This window comes from Epinephelus fuscoguttatus, linkage group LG1 (assembly GCF_011397635.1).
Source record: "Epinephelus fuscoguttatus linkage group LG1, E.fuscoguttatus.final_Chr_v1".
Lineage (NCBI taxonomy): Eukaryota > Metazoa > Chordata > Actinopteri > Perciformes > Serranidae > Epinephelus > Epinephelus fuscoguttatus.
The window spans coordinates 25,027,312-25,048,862 of NC_064752.1; the positions used below are offsets into that span (position 1 = coordinate 25,027,312).

Consider the following 21,551-nt stretch of genomic DNA (forward strand, 5'->3'; position numbering starts at 1 on the left):
ATACTGTTTGTCCACTTAAAGCCCCAGTCTGTGATTACAGCCTGGTGCACTGTGTGAGACGCTGTCGCCCAAACACTGACATTGTCTGCATGGGGATTTAGTAAATTGAACATGCGGCACATGCTCAGTGGGAAGTTTTCTGTCTCACATTTGCAGTAAATAGGATTAGAGATTTCTAAAAACATTTTTTAATTTTTTAATTTTTAATCTTTAAGAAGACTGTTCAGGGTGTGGACAATATATAAATGTCATCAGAGTTTAGATGATCAAACCTTTTAATCTGAACTCTAAACTATTTGTGTTCTATCTATATCACATTTAGAGCCGACTCAGAAATACGCATGTGGAATTGGATTTGCCTGTTCAAAACAAATATCCTACTATTCGATCCTTTTTTATCCATATTTAGTTTTAGAGGAACAGGATTTGGCGGGATGTTCAAGATGACAGTGACATCTACATAATGTATTAAACAATCCAAATTAGCCATCTGAGCTAATTTGTGCTAACTACACTAATGATGGACTGGAAAACTGCAACATTTTTGTGCCGACACTAGATATCAAACAAAAGCCAATGACTGTATCGTGTGAAGTTGCTTTGAGCTGTAAATTCACTGCCTCTAAGCAGAAGGCAAAAGAAAGTTATCTCAGAACCTCACCGGGCAAAGCCTCTCCGTCTCTCAGACTCACCCTGGGTCTGGATCTGCAGCTGCTTGCGCAGCAGAGCAGCGTGAAGGCGCAGAGCACTCATTGACACAGGGGTCTGTGCCGTGATAACAAACAATAACTATCTGAATGTTAAATGCACATACTGTATCATACATGTCATAGAGGAAAGCAGCTTTAATTTCTTCTGTAGTGGGTCAGCCTCAGTTGCTAACTCAGCAAATGACACACACACAGCCAGGCTCTTGTTGGTGGGAAACCAAGAATGAAACTACGGCTCACTTTGTCCTCACAAATAATTAAACAGCTAATTTTTCTACAAAACCTTTGATGAATAGCAGTTGGTCTGATAAACAAAATTATTAAACTCACTCATTAATTTTTTCAACATCTCTCAGCACACACAAGGCAGAAGAGAGATAGACTCCTTGACCCCAAAGAAATGAAAATATACAACCCGAGCTATTTCCAGATATGAAACATTTCAACTTGCTATGAGGGTGAAATCTTTACATTCAATGTCACATACAGTATATCAGTCATAGCCACCCACGCTGTCTTTCACTAACATTTACCTTCAACACATGTGAAGCTCAAGACATATTATTAAGAGATTGATAAAACAACCTTATTGTCTTCCACTTTGCCTGCTCTGAATGCCATTGAATCTCATATGCCAAATAATGCAAAGTTAGAGAGGGATTAGAGATGTCTGATGCTAAATATTTGAATTAATTCGAGGGGATTAGGAACCAGGCTCTGGCTCCCTCGAGGTATAATGGACTTATCCTTCAATGATATGACCGCATCATTTTAGTTCATATTTATTTCTTATTTATTTTCCATTTATTATTTGTAGGCTCTCTCTTTTAGAAACATCAGACCATGGATAATGTTGGAATCTAAATGTGGTCACTTACATAAACAATATGCATGCTATAAAACAACTTAAGGAGCATTCACTTTGAGCCAAGCAGTAAACTCTTGGAGAGTTTAGAAGTTAAAGTTCAAACTAAGATCAATAATGTACCTGAGACACTCACAACCTACAAAGTTGCCTTGAAGAACACTTTGAAAACATAACAGGATGTTTACTTATGACACTGTGAACAGCTTGTTCTCCCAGGTTGGTGCTACTGTAGCAGCTTGAGAAAATCAATTTTGGGCCTCGGGATTAGAACCTGTCCAACATTAAACTCCAAGTCAGCTAAAGCACCTCTGACTCTATCTGAGAAACTTAGAGGTGTCTTACTATAACTGTACATCCCATAGCTGTCCATGTACAGAGAGGAGCAGGCTGAAACATTCGATTCACTGACCAACAGAGTGACTCATAGCAGCTGTCACTAACGACTTGCACAATGTGGAGTGATGTATTCTACAAACCGCACGTCTTTCATCTTTCCTTCAACCTTAGTGATCACAGTGCTTTTCCCCCTTAAAGGTAAACTACACCAATTTTAAAAGTTCCTAGATGTTATTCCTATGGTCTAAGACTAGGGACGATTAATCAACCATCTATTAGTCAGTCATTAAAAATTTGAGACCCTCGGTCCTCTTATGAGGACATTATATTTTGGGTTCCCTGCACCTTATACTTCATTCTGCTTGACTTAGACCTGTTGTCCTCGTTCATGGACATTTTTAGTGCCATCTAGTGGTAGTGAGACCACAATACACTAATCCATGTAAAAACAAGATGGCAGCCATCTCTGCCAAGTCAGTCCGCAGCCGATCCCGACATAACAGTGGACAAGGTCCAAAACCTGATCAGGTGTTATGGCTGAAACTTGTTTATTTATGATCAACAATGTTTGTAGTTTGATATGACATATTATACAACAGTTAGTTCCGGCCCTGCAATCTGATTGGTCGAGAGACAGTAAAACCGTGATGATACTGGAGTACAACATCACGGTTATTTCACTGTGTATGTATCACTCCACCTCACAGCTGATTGCAGTCAACAATCAAATCAAAACTGACGGTTAGTGTCAGTTAGGTCAGCAGTTGCATTGTAGGCTAATTAATTTATCCACTGTCAAACAGCCAAAAATATGGATTTATTTCCTAAAATAAGTTTTGAATTGAACTATGAATGGTCATTAGAGGAAGATGAGGGAGAGGAGAAGCTGAATCCATCTGAGCACACATCCAGGTTTGTCAGTGTTTCATCAGCGGAGCTTATTGACTTGGAGAAAAGCAACATACTGTCAGATCAGAAGGCAGAGTCGGCTGTGCCTGTGAAGCGACAGTCCACCATGCAGTCACCACAGACTTATTTCACCGGCTGGACAATTAATGGAAATGTGCAGATAAATGTGTGTAAAGAGTAAGTGCCTGGCGCGCCATGTCTGCGTTACATAGCAACGGTGACAGTGGAGTCCTGAGGGAACTATTTTTGTTGGCGGAAGACAAATAAAATGCTTAAATTATCTATTTTGTCCTCATTTTTCAACATTTCTTAATCAGCCTTGCTTATTTAACTGTTGAACTGTTGTATAAAAGCAATATCACACTCGAGCTTGTGATGTTATACTCGTATATCGTCACGGCTGTGATTGTCTTCTGCACTCGGCGTGCGGCCTTGTGCCTATGACCGAATCACAGACGTGACGATATACGAGTATAACATCACTCCCTCTCATGTGATATTGCTTAATTTTATCAATAGTAAGAAGGTTAGACACTATTAATCAGGAAGTACTCGTCTTAGGACATTAGGAATTTATTGTCGTCTCATTTGAGGACACTGGGACTTAATCATCGACTTGTTTAAGGATGTTACAAAACGAGTTACAAGAAGAGTTACAAAGTTACATTCTAGCTATCAGCAGAATGGTGTATTTCAATTAGCAAACAAAGGGCGCAATGTAACTATTTTAAGGCAGCCATCTTGTGGCCTGGAAGAAGAGCACGGCAGCAACACTGGAAAATGAAGCATGCAAAGGGAAGCATTATTCAGTTATGTTTTTCATATCTCTAGGCCTCTACATCTTTATATTTTTCATAGCCTATGCAATGCTGTCAGAGAATATGCAATATGTTGCTTTGAGCTTTCATCAAGGAAAAAAAGCAGTTTTGTATAAGCAAAGTTTTTACATATTTTAAAATCAATTAACTGATTGCTTATGTTACCAATAATCAATTACGGAGTGTTAGCAATTTGCAACCCCATTTAAGACAGTTCAAAAATACTGGTAAACATGAGCAACTCTACCTAATCCAAACACTAGAGTGCTTAAACTAGACTTTGTGATATCATAGGGTATAAAGTCTGCAGCTGCTCCACAGACAATGAATTGGGAGAGATGTTCTCGATGACACTGAGAGCACCCAGGGGAATGTTCTGAGTATAAAGGTATATTTTCTGTTTCAGAACTGAAAACACTACAATAAAATGAAGCTCCTTTGAGTATAAAAAAGAAAACAAACATTCTGTGGAGCCACAAAATCAGGCTCCCATGCATTGTCTATGGAGCAGCTTCAAACTTTATACCCTATGACATCAGAAGTTTGAGACTTCCTTCTCTGGTTTCTGGCTTTGACAGAAAGTAGCTCATGTTCACAAATATTGACTGAACTTTCCTCGGCCATGGAAATAACATATTGGAATTCTTAATTAAGGTGGTGTTCCCCTTTAAGCTAGTTACTTCACTTTTTACAGTTGGCTATGCACCAAACTAACTGCAAAAAGGGAATTGTTAATAGTAAATAGTATTTTAACCAAGTCAGGGTCCTAGGAAACTGTTAGCAATGTTAGCTAGTTATTCAATGTAGCATCATAGTTAGCCTGATTTTCAGAGCTTAGCCAACATTAGGTCAAAACAGCTTTTTTTCCCCCAGCATAGATATATAGCCTATTTCTTCGTTTATTTACACTGGGTGCTTGGAAGAGCTGCCAAAAATTAAAGTGACTACTGGCGTACACCATCTTGTGAAAGCTAGCAGTAATGCTACATAGAGCTGACCACCCTCCTGATAAACCTTGACGAGGCTAGCTAACCTCGCTATTTACAATAAACAATAAAAAAATGAAGTATCTAAATGATGAATAAGGTATCACAATGGTTGGAGGCAAACGTAACACAACTGTAGAGTTGAAGAGAAGTGAAAAGACATGCAGTTTGTACAACATATGTTACACTATATTGTAAGAGAAGAGAACACCCTCTTTTAGAAAAAAGACTGCTGGTGGAAAACAGTTTATGGACTACACTCAAAGTTTCTAATTTACCCATAAAGGACATCACCATGTAAAGATGTTGTGGCCAATGTGTTAGCAAATTGTAGACTATTAGTTTTTAGCTTTGTTTTGGTCTCCAACTCCTGAGGGAAATCTGTCTTCACTGTGTTCCCCTACCTAGTCTCTAACAGCGGCTGTCCACTGTTTGGTGCTGGGCAGGGAGAGTACGGTGGGTTTATCTGCTGTTTTACACTGCAAGCTGCCTGCTGTAACTGTAAATGGGGAGCAACTGAACCAAAACATTGAAAGGGCTCTATGCAAAATTCAGACCATATGAATTGTCTGGACACGATTCTCATCATGGAGTTGGCGGAGCTAGCAGCTAAAGGGCGCTAACTCCATGAACAGTGCTAAACAGTGCAACAGTGCTGACAGAGCTAATGGTGTTAACCAGAGGGGAACCAGATGGAAACCAAAGGGTGGTCACTTTGTTTCCATGACGCCACCATCCCCATATCAGCAGTAACCACCATATGAGCCTGTGCACAGCGGTGGCAGTGAGCTAGGAGTGGGATACACACATGCACGAACATGCACACATGCCTGGACCGGCTTACCACAACAAACCACAGAGAAGCTCAGATTATGCACACTGAGGTAGCGTGGCTTCATTGTCTGCTCAGGATGCCATTAATCCATTTAACTTTACAAAGCAAATAGTGGTTTATTGCTATATTAATGTTCTAAATGTCGTATATAGTAGCTTTAAAGTTAAGCCATTAAACCATAAAAATGGGCTGAAGGATGCTTAAATACTCCGTAGAGCTGAGGGAAACTGCAGAGTGGGATGATAATTATCTGGATTCATCACTATGAGCGAACCCTTCGACATATAAAAAGTCATGTGATCCACTGTTAATATAAAATAATTGATAAGTGCAGCTTTAAATTGGAAAATATTACTACGTTTCTAGATAAAAGTATCCATGCTAATGAAATATTGAGTTATGTAATCTTAGTTTCATTCATTCATCTTCTAACCGCTTCATCCTTTTGAGGGTCACGGGGGGGCTGGAGCCTATCCCAGCTGACATCGGGCGAGAGGCAGGGTACACCCTGGACAGGTCGCCAGACTATCGCAGGGCTGACACATAGAGACAAACAACCATTCACACTCACATTCACACCTACGGACAATTTAGAGTCACCAATTAACCTAGTCCCCAATCTGCATGTCTTTGGACTGTGGGAGGAAGCCAGAGTGCCCGGAGAGTGCCCGGAGAGAACCCACGCTGACACAGGGAGAACATGCAAACTCCACACAGAAGGGCTCTCACGCCCGGGATCGAACCGGCAACCCTCTTGCTGTGAGGCGAGAGTGCTAACCACCACACCACCGTGCCGCCCCATAATCTTAGTTTGAAATTCTAAAATATAAAATACTTTGGAGGTAAAATAGATGCAACATTTCATGGTTTTGCTGCCAAATATATCTAGCGCAAGTGTCAGCTGTGGCCACCTACCTGATATATTTTGATCGGGGAGGAGGAGATATAAAGAGTGCCTCTGCAGTCTCTTGTGTGGGAGCATTTGTTAAAACTGTTCCTCAGCGTGTGGGATTGTTGGTTAAGAGAAAAAGAAGCACTTCCAAGGCACTCTTCAAACAAAAGTATTAAGAAGTCATCATTTCATGACTTGTTCAAAGAGTGTTTCAAATCCATCTCCAGAGTGTTTTGGCAATGCTGATGCCTTCATCCTGCAGACGCACACCAAACTGCATACAGAAAAGGTTTTGTTTTCAAAAGTGCCCCAGAATTATTTTTTTGATTTATCTCTGTATTTTTTATTATTGTACTGCTGCGCTCTGAGCTGAATCAATGTAGTGTTGCATAGCGTTAGTATGAGCACTCTGACTATTATGGTTAATTTATGATGATGCTTTTCTCTGCCTGTTCTGTCTCCCTCGTCTACCGAACAGCTCCCTCACACAGCTCCCTCACACAGCTCTCTCTCTCTCTTTCTTTCAGCTGTGGCTTCTCAGGACCGGGCCATCGTTGCAGACAGAAGGAGGGTAGGATCTATAAATAGAAATTGGACCAATTATAAAGCAGATGTTCCCCTGTATGATGGTGGGAGAACACTGTCGGTGGGGAGTATCTGTGGTACTTTCACTATCTCTCTAAGCTCTTGTTCTCTGTTGTTTTATTCTCTGTTTCCAAGTCTGTCTATGACTGTCTTGTTTCTCTGACTCCGTCTGCCTTCTTCCTTCCGTCTTTTATCACAATGTTTTTAATCGAACGACGCCTTCATATCTATTTTTTCAAGCGATTTTTTTTTTTATCTTGCTGTTGTCTACGTCACGCTCACACGTACGTCTAAGCTCAGGTGTATCACTGCTTGCATGTTCTTAGCCAACATTTCTAAATAAACCTCGTCGTCTCAGCTTGATTGACAGCCCAGTAACAGACTGTGGCATGTAACACCCATTTGTTGCTCACTGTTTACGTCTCTCTCTAAATTGCATTCCCATCACCAGGTTGTTTAACACAGCTCCGAGTTGTATTTCACCATTTTCTATCATTTTAACAACCCTACATGAACGGGGACCATCTTCATGAGACATGCAACTGATAAGGCGTCTTCCTGCTAGATGTTTAAAAAAAAACCTGCTCTAATTTATACTTTTGATGCCAGGCTCGAGATACCATTTGGGACTTTGTGGTGAATAAGCATAATCTAAAATATCCAAATATGGAATCGCCCTCGGTTATCAACACTTTAATCAGCACTGCCATCTTTCTGTAATTTGAGGGGAAATCCTCTTCAATAACAGATTTTGGTCATATTATCCCTGTAATCTGGGACCGTTCAATCAGTGTCTGGAAACTATTTGTCAACAGAAACTCATCTCTGACAAAGAGGGACATAAACTCGGACTAAACATGTGTTGGCATCAGGAGGCAATCCTGGAACTGCACTAAAGTAACAACCTGGAAGATCTTTATTTAAATAAATGTCTGCTAAGTCACTATAATGAGCCTATGGCCCACTGATAAAGGCCCTTGTATTTGCAGTATCACAAGCTGGGTGTCTGTGATGAAATTCTCATAGAAAATCAAAAGCCGCACAGAATTACGCCTGGGCCACACTGCCTATGTGAGCAATACGTGATTGCTACACCACTGAATTGCTGTGGCTTGCACGTGTGCGGTGTTCACACAGACAGCATTGTTGCTGTGGCGCTGTTGCAGAGCTGTCTGCTGTCATAACTACTGTATTTCTACAATTAAAAGCTGATACTATTTATGAAGCCATGCAAGCCACTGCACTTTCAACAACACGGCACCACAAGCAATAAAAAGCCTTATGTTAACAAATTAAGGTATTCTGTCTGCATTTTGTCAGAGGGCTTTTATTTTGAAACAGAAACAGGAAGAGTTGAGTTAAAAAAAATGTTTTTATATTTTTTTCTGTCTGTGAGTGATGTGGACATTGAAACTGTAGTGAAAGGTAGTACAATGTCAATATGATTATCAAAAGACCATTTGCAATGTCTATTCTTTGAGATAATCACGCTTATCATGCGAAAACAATACGCAAGCCTCCGATTCTCTTGATGTCCCACAGCTGAGCAGCAGTCGAGCCTCACCTGAGCAGCGCTGCTCACATGGGCATTTTGGCTACTGTAACTTGCTGACACAGGCACAGAAAAAAACAACAACAAAAAAAAAGAGGTTCCACTATGTACACGCGCAGTGTGGCCCAGGCATTGATGACACGTTTTCCATCACCCAGCAAAGGTTGGTCTATCAGAGATGGTAGTGGACTTTGCTAGCATTGTGAGTAAATGATTAGTATGGCCGAACAAATAAAGAGCAGTGACTAGAGATGATAAAAAACTTGTGCTAACTTGACGTCACACAGGCAACAATGTTTAGATCTCTGGGAAGTGAGACGCAAAAACACACCCGCAATTACTGCTTATCGTCATAGGTGATGCTAAAGAGAACGACACAAAGATCTTTGAGATTGTAACTTTCAGTGAGATACTGATTTTAATAAAAAATGCCACGGATGACCTGGAACTAGTCCAGCCTAGTCAGACAAACATGAACTGATGAAGCCTCTTGAATACGAGGTGAAACGTCTTCTAAGACAAAACCAAGTCCAGTTGCGTTCGATTCAATTGCCTTGAGATGACAACTGTATGGGGGTGAATTATGATATAACTCATCTGTTTACATATATGAAAATTATGCATCACTAAGGGCTTGGCTGCTTTGAGTGACAGGTGAATGCCGTCCATTGACAAGTTGCTACCACAGCTGCAACACTGCTTGAGTAATGCAAGAATGGTGTAACCCAGATTATACCCAATGTACAGGTGTAGCTACAGCTGTCACTATTTAAGTCTGTTTTCAGCTTGTGACGTTAATGGTAACATTTTGGTCGCCTAAAAAAAGTATTGTTCAGCATTCGATTGTACTAAAAGACCCACTAAGAAATAAGATATTCAGTTTTTCCAGTAAGTTACATCTAGCTTCAGTGGTTTAAAGCCTGTTTTTTTACTAGCAAATACTAGCATTAGCATTAGTATTATCACTGTTAACAATAGCTGTAAATGCATTGTACTAACCAAGATAGCAGCTAGCATATGGGTAATCTCCACCCTCTTGTCCAAATCATGTCACTCCATCCTCCAAAAATCCAAAATGCCAAACTCGAAGCTTCAAAACAGGGGTCCACAAACCAATAGGTGACATCATGGTGGCTACGTCCATTTTCTTATACAGTCTATGGTAAAAACACCAGATTTACGAGTCTGTCTACACTTCGTTACAAGTAGCCTGTAACATTATCTGCCCCTGTTTCAGAGGAACTTTTCACTTCGACCTCTTTGGCATGGCTGTCCTTTTCTCCAGGTCTGTCCTCGCCTTCACTGTAATCGTAATTCCAGTCATCGTTGTCTTCAGCATTATCATCACCTTGATCGGCAACAATGTGGCCATCATCAATTTCACTGATGAGTGATAAGGCTGTGTTAGATCTGCTGCAGTGAGGCAAAAGCCCAATCCATGCTAAGTAGGTTAGGGGGGTAAATCTTCAGGTCTCCAGAGGCTGAGTGCTTCCCCTCAGTGCCTCTCTCCCTGTCAGCATCTGACAAGCTCACCAAGGCTGAGCTGAAAAATACTCATAACATCCACTTCCGTGGTTCTCTTTACTGCCATGCTCTCCTTCACTCCCTGCCATGATCTATTCTTTACTGTCTGTCTCCACTTTGGTCCACGCACTGGCATTTCTTTCTAGTCCTTCCATCTCCCACGGCTTCCTCTTTCCAACTTTTGCAGAGTCTCCCTCCTTATACACACAAGCATGCACTCAAGTGTGTATTCAAGCATACACACATGCTGGAGAATACATCCACATGCATGCATCTTTAGTTTAAAAAGCAAAACATTTACTCCCTGGATCCTAGTATTTATTCAGCCTACATTTGCTCTGATAGCCTGTAGGCCAGCTTAACTGTCATTGCATCTTGGCTGCAATTTGCAACATGACTCACTGGAGTTGATGTGAAACTTTATGACAGATGACACAGCCACACTTGACTCACAGTAACAGTGAGGCATAGACTAATTCAAATTAGGCAAGTGATTTATTTTGGGATGAAGGCAATAGGCTTTCTCAGCTACCTGTTAACAGTGATGACTGTTTAGATGCATGCGAATGATTGTGAATGATGGGGAGATGTGCTGCGCTCAGCTGTGTTATAAAAAGCTTTGTTTGGGAGAGGCTGTGGGCATGATTTGGATGCTCACTAGTGCCTGTCAGAAAGGATAGCTTTGTCTAAGTGTTGTGTTTACTATGAACATCAGCTATAAAAGAACTTGCTCAAGATAAGGGCCTATAATTCGTAACAGCTAATAGGAAGTGACCAATATGTTACTGGGCACAGAATTGTGATAACCAGGTCTTTGGGGATGAAAGATCAAGAGCTCACCAGATCATTAAACACTTCATCAATCAAGGCGAACAATGGCTAGAGCTGGTAAGTTCACAGCTCTCAATCAGTGTGCAAGTAATTCACATCCTCACTCTGTTTCAGTTGGTGCGATTCAGCCTGTGAGCCAGTCACAGCCAACTTGACAACAATAGTCATCAACGGCATTACTCACAAATGTCAATGAGAAATAATTATCACAGCACAAATTAAACCAAAATGAAGCACCTGAATCACCCACTTTGATTAACATTTTAAACAGTACGCTCGCTGTAGACCATGTATCCCCGTCGATATGAATTATTAAGATGCTGCATATGTAAGGTATGCAGTGATGTCATTTCTTCACATACCACCCCCCTCACCACCACCTGCTAAGTAAATGAAAAATTAAATACTGTAAGAACAGAAGAGCGATCTGTAGGATGTGCCAGAAAGCTAATCTACATATATGACTGATATGTGTTCAGTGGTGCAATGTAACCAAGTACATTTACTCAAGTACTGTATCTCAGTGCATCCACTAGAGCTGCAATGACTAACTGATCAGTTCAGTCAGACAACTTGTGTGTTTATTTCAACTGCAGAACATAGTTAGAATTTGGCATCTAGACTCCAGCAATATCGCTCCCTGCAGATATGTTAACATGAGATATTGGGGAGTGCTGGGATGGAGGTGGGGCTGAGAGAGCAAGCAGCAGTGCTGATGCAGGGCAGCAGCGAAAGAGACAATGCAAATGGAGAGCTGGGAAGATTTTGCAGCTTAAATATACCGCCAAATTGGGAGGGTGTGTTCTGTAGATGACATATGGAGTAACGTATAATGTGTGTATGAATCAGTGCAGCTCGTGTTGACTGCTTGAACTCGCTCCATTTATCAGCTATAAATTGTTTGCCAAGTAATTAATTCATCATTTTGAGCAACTTTTAAGAGCAGAAAGTCATAATTCTGATTCCTGCTGCCCAAATGTGAATATTTTCTGGTTCCTTTACTTCTCTGTGACAGTAAACTGAATATCTTTGGGTTATGGACAACAGAAAACATTTGAAGATGTCATCTTGGGCTGCGGGAAACACCGTTCGACATTTTTCACCATTTTATGACATCTCATTAGACCAAGCAATTAATAGAGAAAATAATCAACAGATTAATCAACAATGAAAATAATCATTGGTCGCAGCCCCATACTTCACTAGCTGTCATTGTACTTTTTACCACATTTGTCGTCCGGCTTTAATTACATTTCAGATTACAGTTTTTCATACTCTTCCTGTCCAGTGAAAATCTCCACGTTGATTTTAGCACAGCCTTAAACATCTACTGCAGTAAAATGCAACATACACATTGATGCAGCACTAATATTAATCCAAAAACATCATATGTAATAGTATAAAACACTGACAGGGAACATATTACCACACAGTGACTAATTTTACTTTCCATACCTTAAGTATATTTTGCTGCTAATACTTACATAATTCAATTTAAATAAGGATTTTATTGCTAGACTTTTAGTTGTAGTGGAGTATTTTCATAGTGTGGTAACAGTACTTTTACTTGAAAGTATTGTATTCAGGGTTTTCCTAAACAAAATGTATCAACTATAACTCATACAGAAGCAAGCCAGTAGACATTTGTGGTTGTGTATTCATCTGCAGAGACTCTGCTCTCTGCCTGTATTTTCCTATTTTTTTATTTTCTGTGTTTTGGACATTTCTAGACGTGTACCCCCACAGCACTCAGGTGAGGTCAGGGCTTTATAAAAAGGTGCCGACAAGGTGCCAGACGGTGAGCAGGAGGCATCCAAAAGGGTGCCAAAAAAGGCATATTTAGCAAGTGAAACGCCAAATGAGTGTACATTCATTTCAACTTTTGTTGGCGAGCATGTTGACAGTCTTGCTTAGTACATCTTTAAGTAACTGATCTGAATCCTTCTTACACCACTGTATATGTTTATATATATATACATATATATGTATGAATATATATATATATATATATATATATATATATATATATATATATATACACACACACACACACACATATATATATCTATATATATATATAGATATATATACATACATATAAAGCCTGAAGGCATAAAGACGCCTGGTCCTATTTTAAAGCAGGATTTTTTTAGTCTGATTACAATGACGAGGACTTTAAAGAATATCCTGGATGTTTGTGGAAAGGTTTGTAAAATATTTAGAATTCATTACGTGTTTCATTCAGAAAATCATGTGTCAGCGTCACACAGCCACCACACTGCTTCTCTTCTCTTTACCCTTCAGGTAGTCTATACGTATGCTTGAATTCATTCTGTTTGTGCAGTCAGTTGAACAACAGCTTTTTTAGCACTTTAGCATTTTGTGTTTTAGATGTTTTTGTTTTCCATGTGAATGCACCATGGCAGATGCTGACTCTGTTTGTAACTCTGGGCAGAGTGACAGTGGTTACTTCACATACATACAGTGTGTACTACATTTATGTGTTGTGTTGGTTGCTGGATAAACTACTAACACAAAACAATATCCCTATAGTGAATAAAGTACAACACTTGTGAGTGCACTGCTTACCTCTGTGAGGTGAGGGTTGGGGTTGAAGCCACACTGGTTGCACACCATGGAGCAGCACTGTGTGCAGGTGTTGAAGTTCGGCTTGTCGTCCCCAGTGCCCATCAGGTCGGTGGTTTTGCAGACGGGGCACAGTTTGCTGCTGGGCATGGGTGCAATTTGTGGCACAGAGTACGGGGAGGTGGGTACGCTGCCTCGGTCCGGGGACACAGAGGGGGACCTCCCAGTCCTGCTGCTACCCACATCCACATGCAGACTCTTCCTGGCCACATGACCCTGGCCCTGCTCTCCTTGCGGTGTGGCATGCTGAGGGGTGTCGTGAGAGGCCAATCTGTCCCCTGTCCCATGACCACTCTGGACTCCTGCTTTGGGTCCTGGGTCTGACGGAGGTGGTCTGGTAGACATGATAAAGAGAACGCAAAAGTGGGTTACAAGTGGTGACACTCATTTCTCTATACTTAGTTCCCTTTTTTAAAAGAATTCAGACAGTTCTCTTCAGACAGTACAACAGGTGAGGCTCTTGAGACTGTTTTGGTGTGAATTGCAGAGTGTTAGAGATACCAGCCGTAGAGATGTCTCCCTTCTCTCGAACATAATAGAACTAAATGGCACTCATGCTAGGAATCAGTACTCAATACCTTTATGGTATGGACCTAAATAACCCGTTACCAAGTAGTATTAAAGCTTCTCAAGTCAGACAATACCTGCATTCATTCCTTTTGGTACCCAGATCTAGAAAAAAAAGGCTAGGAAAGTCAGGAACACTTTAGTCAAAGAAAACTTAATTTCCATTTTCAGTATTATATTTGGCGGTATGGATCTGTTCTAGGGCCCCTCGCTTTTCCTTAGGCCTACGCAGAAAGCCTCTTCCATGCGCCTACATGGAAAGCTGGGGTGGAGAGAGCACACCTTTCTGCCCTTCCATGTGCAAATGAGGAAAGCCTGAGGCAGAGAGAGCAAACTTTCCTGCCCTTCCATGCACCTACATGGAAAGCCTACAGCAGGGAGAGCAGCAGCAAAGACCCCCCAAGAACAGAACAGAGCATCAATGACAAACAGAAATGACAATGATAAGTCAGACACAGCATGAAAAGGAGGAGCTGGGGTGGAGGCGGTTTGCAAAGAGGTTTGCAGAGGAAGCAGTAACAGTAGGCAGACCAGAGCAGTTTAAATAAGGCGCTCTGTATGACATTCGCAAATTGGTTGCATAGAAAGGAAACATGTGATCTATAAGCCGACTCCCTTCCATCAATCAGCTGCTCCATCAGTTGATTGGGCTGTTTGAGATCAGCTGATGTAGCTGGGATGTGAGCTGAGCTTGACATTGTGTCCTGCCTGAGCTAACGCTATGCTCAGTTTGTATGGTTTGCTTACAGCTAATCACAGCAAGCATTCTTTGAATGCAGTGCACTTGGCGGAGTTGGCAGTTTAGCGTGCAAAGGTGCCACCAAAATGTTTGGAAGTATAAATAGCACCACAGGTAGGAGGAAAAATATGTATTATTGATTTTGGGATGAAGTGTTCCTTTAATTTCAAGAAGGAGCAGTACCTCTTATTTCAGCCGTGAGATGCACAAGGTCTACATGCCATTAAAAGATTTTATTGGTGTTCATAGTGTGATATCAGACTACTCAAAACCTTGGCCAACAGAGAGGCATATGTTGAATATTTTATATTGCCTCTATCAGTTTCTGTGAAGTGCTCCTTGTGGCTTGTTTTCACTCTTTGAAGCTGCTCTGGCCTCTGCGATGTGTTTAGGGTGTAACAAAGGTAGTGCATCAGACAACGGCAGTGTAAGCTCTTGGTTTTCTTGCTCATTCCGGCCCTCAGGCGTTATAGCCAATAGTTAAACAGGAACGGAGGATTTCCACTGTCATAACAATTTAGACCTTGTTTTGTCATGCCCGTCATCTTCAAAGACAGTCACAGCAGCAGCTCTGCATCCACAGTGAGAGAATGGTGGAAATAAAGGGAGGAATAAAGGAATTAAAATAGAGCATGTCAGCAATTATGAGTCACAGACGATGAATTGAGCCGCTGCACAACTCTAACCTTGTTCCACTCTCCACAGGAGTTCTATGTTCACCGTAGAGAGACCCTGTCAAGAAAAACCTGCACTTTTCAATCCATCACCGCACTGTTAGATTTGAAATTCAACACAGTCCTGTCAGTGTGCTGACCACTGCTCTCGCTCTGTTTGACACCAAACTGGACTATGGAGAATATTGGTAAAGCAACTGACTACTGATATACACAGATTAGACAACTGAAGTCTTAATCTCCCCAGTGTCCTCACAAGATACAAGGTATTTTCACTTAATAATCATCACTTGAATGGCAAAGACACCAAGTGGAGTCTCTTGTGATTTATGCAAAGCCTCGGGCATGGCTTAATGAGACTCAAAGAAAAAAGAGTTTAAACTCGAAGACACCTTTTCAAAAGATTTCTTTAGATATTATCATCCATCAGCAAATGGGAGTCCGCTGAGAACAACTTGTGGCTTTGTGTCTAAAGCGCTACAAATTAGTTGCTTTATCACAAAGTGGATAGTGAAAGGTTTGTAAGCCGCCAATCTTTTGTAATGGGAGCTCCCTGTGAAACAGTATCCCAGGGTCACTTAAAGGAATGGTTGAACATTTTGTTATTTCACTTGTTCCCTGTCTTGCAGCGAGTCAGATGAGAAGATTGAGGCGAGTCTCATGTTTAAATATGAAGCTACAGCCAGCAGCTGGTTAGCTTAGCTTAGCACAAAGACTGGAAAATGAGGCAAACAGCTAGCCTGGCTCTCTCTGAAGCTACCAAAATCCATCTAAAGAGCTGCCAACATCTCTAAAGTCTTTGGTGGTTGCCTGGCAACCACACAGTAAGGACAAGACTGAAAACAAGCTGCTCCAAAGGCCACAAAATAGTTAGCATATAACATATAACTGCAACATTAGACAGAATTTGTTTAGTAAGTGAGCTCTAGAGGGGCTGGTAGGTAGGTTTTGTGACCTTAGGGCAGCTAGCTATCTCCCATGTTTCTGGCAGGCCTGCAGGAACAGGGCCGGACTTTGAAGTCAATTTAGTGAGCAAACTGTGTAATTATAACCTCAGGTCTGGTCATATGACGCCATGGGGCCCAAACATGACTTTTCCCATAGCAGGTCATTTTTTTTAAGTACACGATCTTCCCAATACAAACACTTAAATAAACCTTATTTACATAATCATGTCCTAAAACTTGTAAAATTCACTTATAGCCGAATCCAGGGTTTTTATGAACTGTCATTCATGTGAGTGAGCCAGAGACTTAGCAGGTGGTAGGCAGGGTAAAAGGAAACACTAGTGCGGTTGTTCAATGGGCCCATTGAAGGGAGGATCCAGGTAATTGACCTAGAAGAAGGGTCTGAAATTACTTATCCACTAGAAGCGGGTAAATTGTTGGCAGTGGCAGGTAAAGGCGTTAGGACATCCATCACTTCGACAGAAAGGGAAAATGCAAAACAGACATGTTCAGTGAGGTTTATTATATGATACGATAGAGCTACATATTTGAAAATCGTACACAACTTCTACATAAAAGCAGTGCTATTGGCCGTAGAACCGTTTTAGTTTTAATTGACATTCATTCATTTTTTTTCATTTTCCGTAACCGCTTATTCTGTTATGGGGTTGCAGGGGTGTTGCAGCCTATTCCAGCTGACACTGGGCGAGAGGCGGGGTACACCCTGGACAGCTCGCCAGACTCTCACAGGGCCGACACATAGAGACAGACAACCATTTACACTCACATTCACACCTACAGCTGATTTAGTGTCACCAATTAACCTGACATGCATGTCTTCGGACTGTGGGAGGAGGCCGAAGTAGCCGGAGGAAACCCACTTTGAGCACCACAGATTTCAAAGGTGGCAGATTAAATTTCTGAGTGCCAGACAAAAGAAACTTGCCTGCAACAATGACAGGTATGAAAAAAGTTAATTTCAGATCCTGCCAAATGTTTTTTGAGCCTCCTGCGCCTCTTAGCAACTTTCATAGGAACGAACTATCTCCGTCTGTGTCCAGTTCTCCTTACACATCCATGGTTTCCAGTCTTTATGCTAAGCTAATCTAAGCTAACAAGCTGCTGGTGAGAGCGGTATTGCCCCTCTCATCTAACTACTGGCATGAATGTGAATAAGTGTATGTCAAACTGTTCCTTTAAAAGATCGCATATGCACTCTTTGGTAACAAGCACACACTGAACATCATGTTTTGAGAGATATATGAATGCCAGCTTTAATAAAGCGATAACAGAAAGCAGTTCTTTCCTCTTGTGCTAAATATTCCACAGGCCACTAATGTGTGCAAACATCAGAGCCTCTGTGGTGTCTGACACAACAACTTTGATCAAAATGTGAAATTCAAATCAATTTTCTGTGTGAATACAGAATAAGGAAATATCACATCAAAGGTAAGTTCAGTAACATCTCGGGAGCCAGGTGTACCCATTTCTCTAGTATCCTCCAGCAATGTTGCACCAAACGTTGTAACTGACAATACAGATTCTGAGAGCATAAATCAAAGTATTGGCTGCTACAAAGTGCCGACCTATTGCATTACTTTGAAAGGGTTTCCTTAACAATCAACATCTGGTCATTTTACAAATACTATATGTAGAAATCTATTATCCTTTAAAAACACTGCTGCACACTGACATCTGACTTATCAAATATGTCTCCTGGAACAGGAGAAATGATCGGATAAGCAGGTGTTTAATTTTAGCCGGATACAGTATATCTGTATCAGTATCCCTATAATGGAGATTCTATATGTTTCTCATTGATTTATCCTGCTGTCCATTGCAAATGAAACTGGTAACCTCAGGCTTCTAAGTGAAACCTATCTCCTGCCGTCCATTTAGTAATATTTAAAAGGTCAAACCAGAGAGGTAGCGGATGCATCAGACTTGAACATGTCTGAATGCATCATTTGTTTGCGATGGCTAAACATCAAGTGGCTCATAAATCTGCCGTGAAATGCTCATCGACGTAGGACTGCTGTTTTCTCAAGGTTTCAGGAATGTCAGTGACCACTGACTTTTTGGAAGTAAAATGGAGAAGAAGGTAATCGTTTTTTCCCCCAGAGGGGAATACTTTCAACTTCCTAACAATTCAGCGGGGTGGAATTAATCGTGTCATGCTGTGACTGCTGGACACCTTGCTTGTTAGACAAGAGGTTTAATGTGTTAAAGTGTTTTTTATCAGCTCCTATTACCGGGGTTACAGTGGGACAAGGGGGACTTGACACACATCTAAGTGATTTCTGTTGAAAATGATGACAAATGCATCCTTGGAAACAAGTAGTTTTTGGCTGCTGTTGTTAGCAGCCAATAGCTACATTGTGCTGCTGGTAATAGACACAAATTTAATGTAATTAATTGTTTCAATTATCCAAACCTGTGACAGAGGCTGTGACAAATAGACCCCAGTCAAAGCTGTTACAATATTCACTAAACTAATTATAACAGGCTCTGACAGAGGTGGATGGCAGTGTTAGAGGCCACGCCGCTTCTTTTTTTCCATTATTTGCAGACGTTTCATCTTTTAGTACCGCACAACCTCGGCAAACCCTCAAAAAATAATTGATGAGGGGCTGAGACGTGGACGAGGGAGAGATTACTGTAGAAACCATACAGTCCCCGTCATATTGGTCAAGGAGGAGCTGTAGCGCTGAAACTTTAAATCTCTCACCTGCAGTGTGTTACATAAGAAAAGACTCGCTACATGAAGCAGACTTCATCAGAATCACAACAAGTAGCCCTCAGACAATGATCCCAAAGACGGCACACACACTGTGCTTTACAGCTACGTTTTGTTTTACGGTGATTGTTCGAGTGCCATTCGGATGAGTGGCAGCATGCACCATAGCCCCGATTTACGCCTCTCATGTACTGCCAATACACTTAAGTCTCTGAGCTAAGGATTTGATTTTCCTAAACATATACAGTATACCTGGCAATCTTTGAAAAACCAAGAAGGTGGTGTAACAACAATTACTGCTGTTCAGATAGTGTTTCCAGAAACTTTAAAAAAACATCCCATCCACTGCACCATAAAAAAGATTTTTAATCTGTTTCTTGAATTGCAACAGGGTTCTGGGTTCGAAACCGCTGGCTGATCTTGAGGCCCTCTCTGAGGAGTTTGCATGTCCTCCCCGTGTTAGTATTGCTTTCTCTGGCTTCCTCCCTGAATCCAGAGACACTGAGGTCAAGTTAATTGGTGACTTTAAATTTGTCATAAGTGCTGATGTGAGTGTGAATGGTTGTCTGGCGACCTGTCCAGGGTGTACCCCGCCTCTCGCCCAATGTCAGCTGTGATCTGCTCCATCCCCCCCACAACTCTTAAGAGCATAAGTGGCTACAAAAGCTAGATGGATGAATGAATATCGCTATACTGATGTTTCTTTCCAATATTTTACATTTTCATACAAAATGACAGTTAAATATTTTGCTTGTGTTTTACAAAACACAGTAAAGACATGTCACTTCTGGTTACTTGAACTAGAAAATGGAGTCGCAGCGAGAAAAAGGTGTTAGAGATCGTTTTTATCATTCAACAAACAGTATATTTTCTTCCACCGGATGGTTAAAAGAATCCTCAACAATTCTGTAAATCGATTCAGAACAGTGTTAACTGTTACTAAACAACCATTTTGGTTTTTCAAAGATTGTTGGGACTGTATTTTCTGGAAAATCGGATCTTCAGCTCAGCGTCTGTGATGTAATGAGAGGCAAAAACCTGGGTGAGGTGCATCAATGGGCCTGCTCCAAACTACACCAACCACAGTGCCAAAATACACAGAGTGCCACATGGAAGTTGAGCAGAGTTAAGCTTCAGCCATAGTTTAATCCCAGTATGTTTGAGATGGAGCATCGACAGTCTGGGATAATGCAACGTGCTGGTTCAGTCAGCTTAACCACGTACAACCAATGTACACACATTCAACACCAGCATAACTTCGAGCATTTCAGGTCACTATGACACAAACTTCCAGCTGTTTGCCGCTGAAGTTGATGCATATATCAATTATTTTTTTCACTTGCCCAGTTGAGCAAGTGGGTAAGAAATCTACTTGTCTGAAGTTTACTTGCCCCTTTACCCAACTTGCAACCAACTGCTCAATACATAGTTGGGAGGTTCGCCCACATCCTTTGACGCCACCCCGACTAAACTTATGTTTCCAGGGTAACTGACATGCTTGCTTACACTTACACACTCATGAACTTTGTCTTTATCTGCCACCATTTTTTAGCAAGTGCCTGTCAATACTGAGCATGTGCAACTCTCAACAGAGGTAAGAAGAAGCGAGACAGCTCACTCCTCATCAGCTCCAGTAAAAACAATACTTTAATCCTTTTTTTACCACTTGCCTGATTGGGCAAATGATTTGCTACATTTACTAGCCCGACGTGGTACTTTATTTGCTCCGTACAATCGGACAATCCATATTGTTGAGCCCTGATTAAGCTTTCACAGGCGTTGGTGGCTTTTAAATTAAAGTGCAGTGTCAATGTTTGGACATCTGGACAACAATGCCACACTGCCAATGACTCATAGGTAGCAACTCATTCTCTGTATCCTACGGCTGTCATAATGTCATAAATAATAAGCAGTGCTTTTGCATTATTTGAGTTGTGATAACCATTTGGTATGTGTAGGCTGCACGGTGAACACTGCTTCCATTGCTTAAGGTGAATTAATTATGAGGGCATACTGTTTGCACACTCTGTCTTTTCCCAACACGACTGTATCCATCATGCTCATGCGAACTGTAGCTTTTTGTTCGGCGTTTGTAATGGACTTTTGATTTATACTGATTTAATGATTTGCATTGTTTGAAAAAGGCTGAATCAAGTAGCTCGCAGCACTTTATAACACATGCTATTACATGATGGAGCATGTACGGCTCTGCACTGTTTCAGCTGTTAGACAGAAAACAATGAGGCGATAATACAGCCGCAGCACATTGGGCGTATTGTTGGAAATATCCTGAGCTTGCGTTCAACACAAGGCAGTATTTCTTACTACCCTGAATGCTTGTCAGTAATGGTCATCAGGTCAGGGAGACTGTGCACTTAGTCAAAGCTGTTACGAT

General features: G+C 41.2%; 1 protein-coding gene across 3 annotated transcripts in view; it reads right to left on the reverse strand.

Moving 5' to 3' along the window:
* The window catches only part of bsnb (bassoon (presynaptic cytomatrix protein) b), a 107,320-nt gene that overhangs the window by 83,533 nt on the left and 2,236 nt on the right, over window positions 1–21,551 (reverse strand). For all 3 annotated transcript variants that reach the window (XM_049579499.1, XM_049579490.1, XM_049579481.1), the window contains exon 2: window positions 13,436–13,826. In XM_049579499.1, coding sequence (XP_049435456.1) covers window positions 13,436–13,826 — 391 coding nt within the window. The remainder of the gene's footprint in view (window positions 1–13,435; window positions 13,827–21,551) is intronic.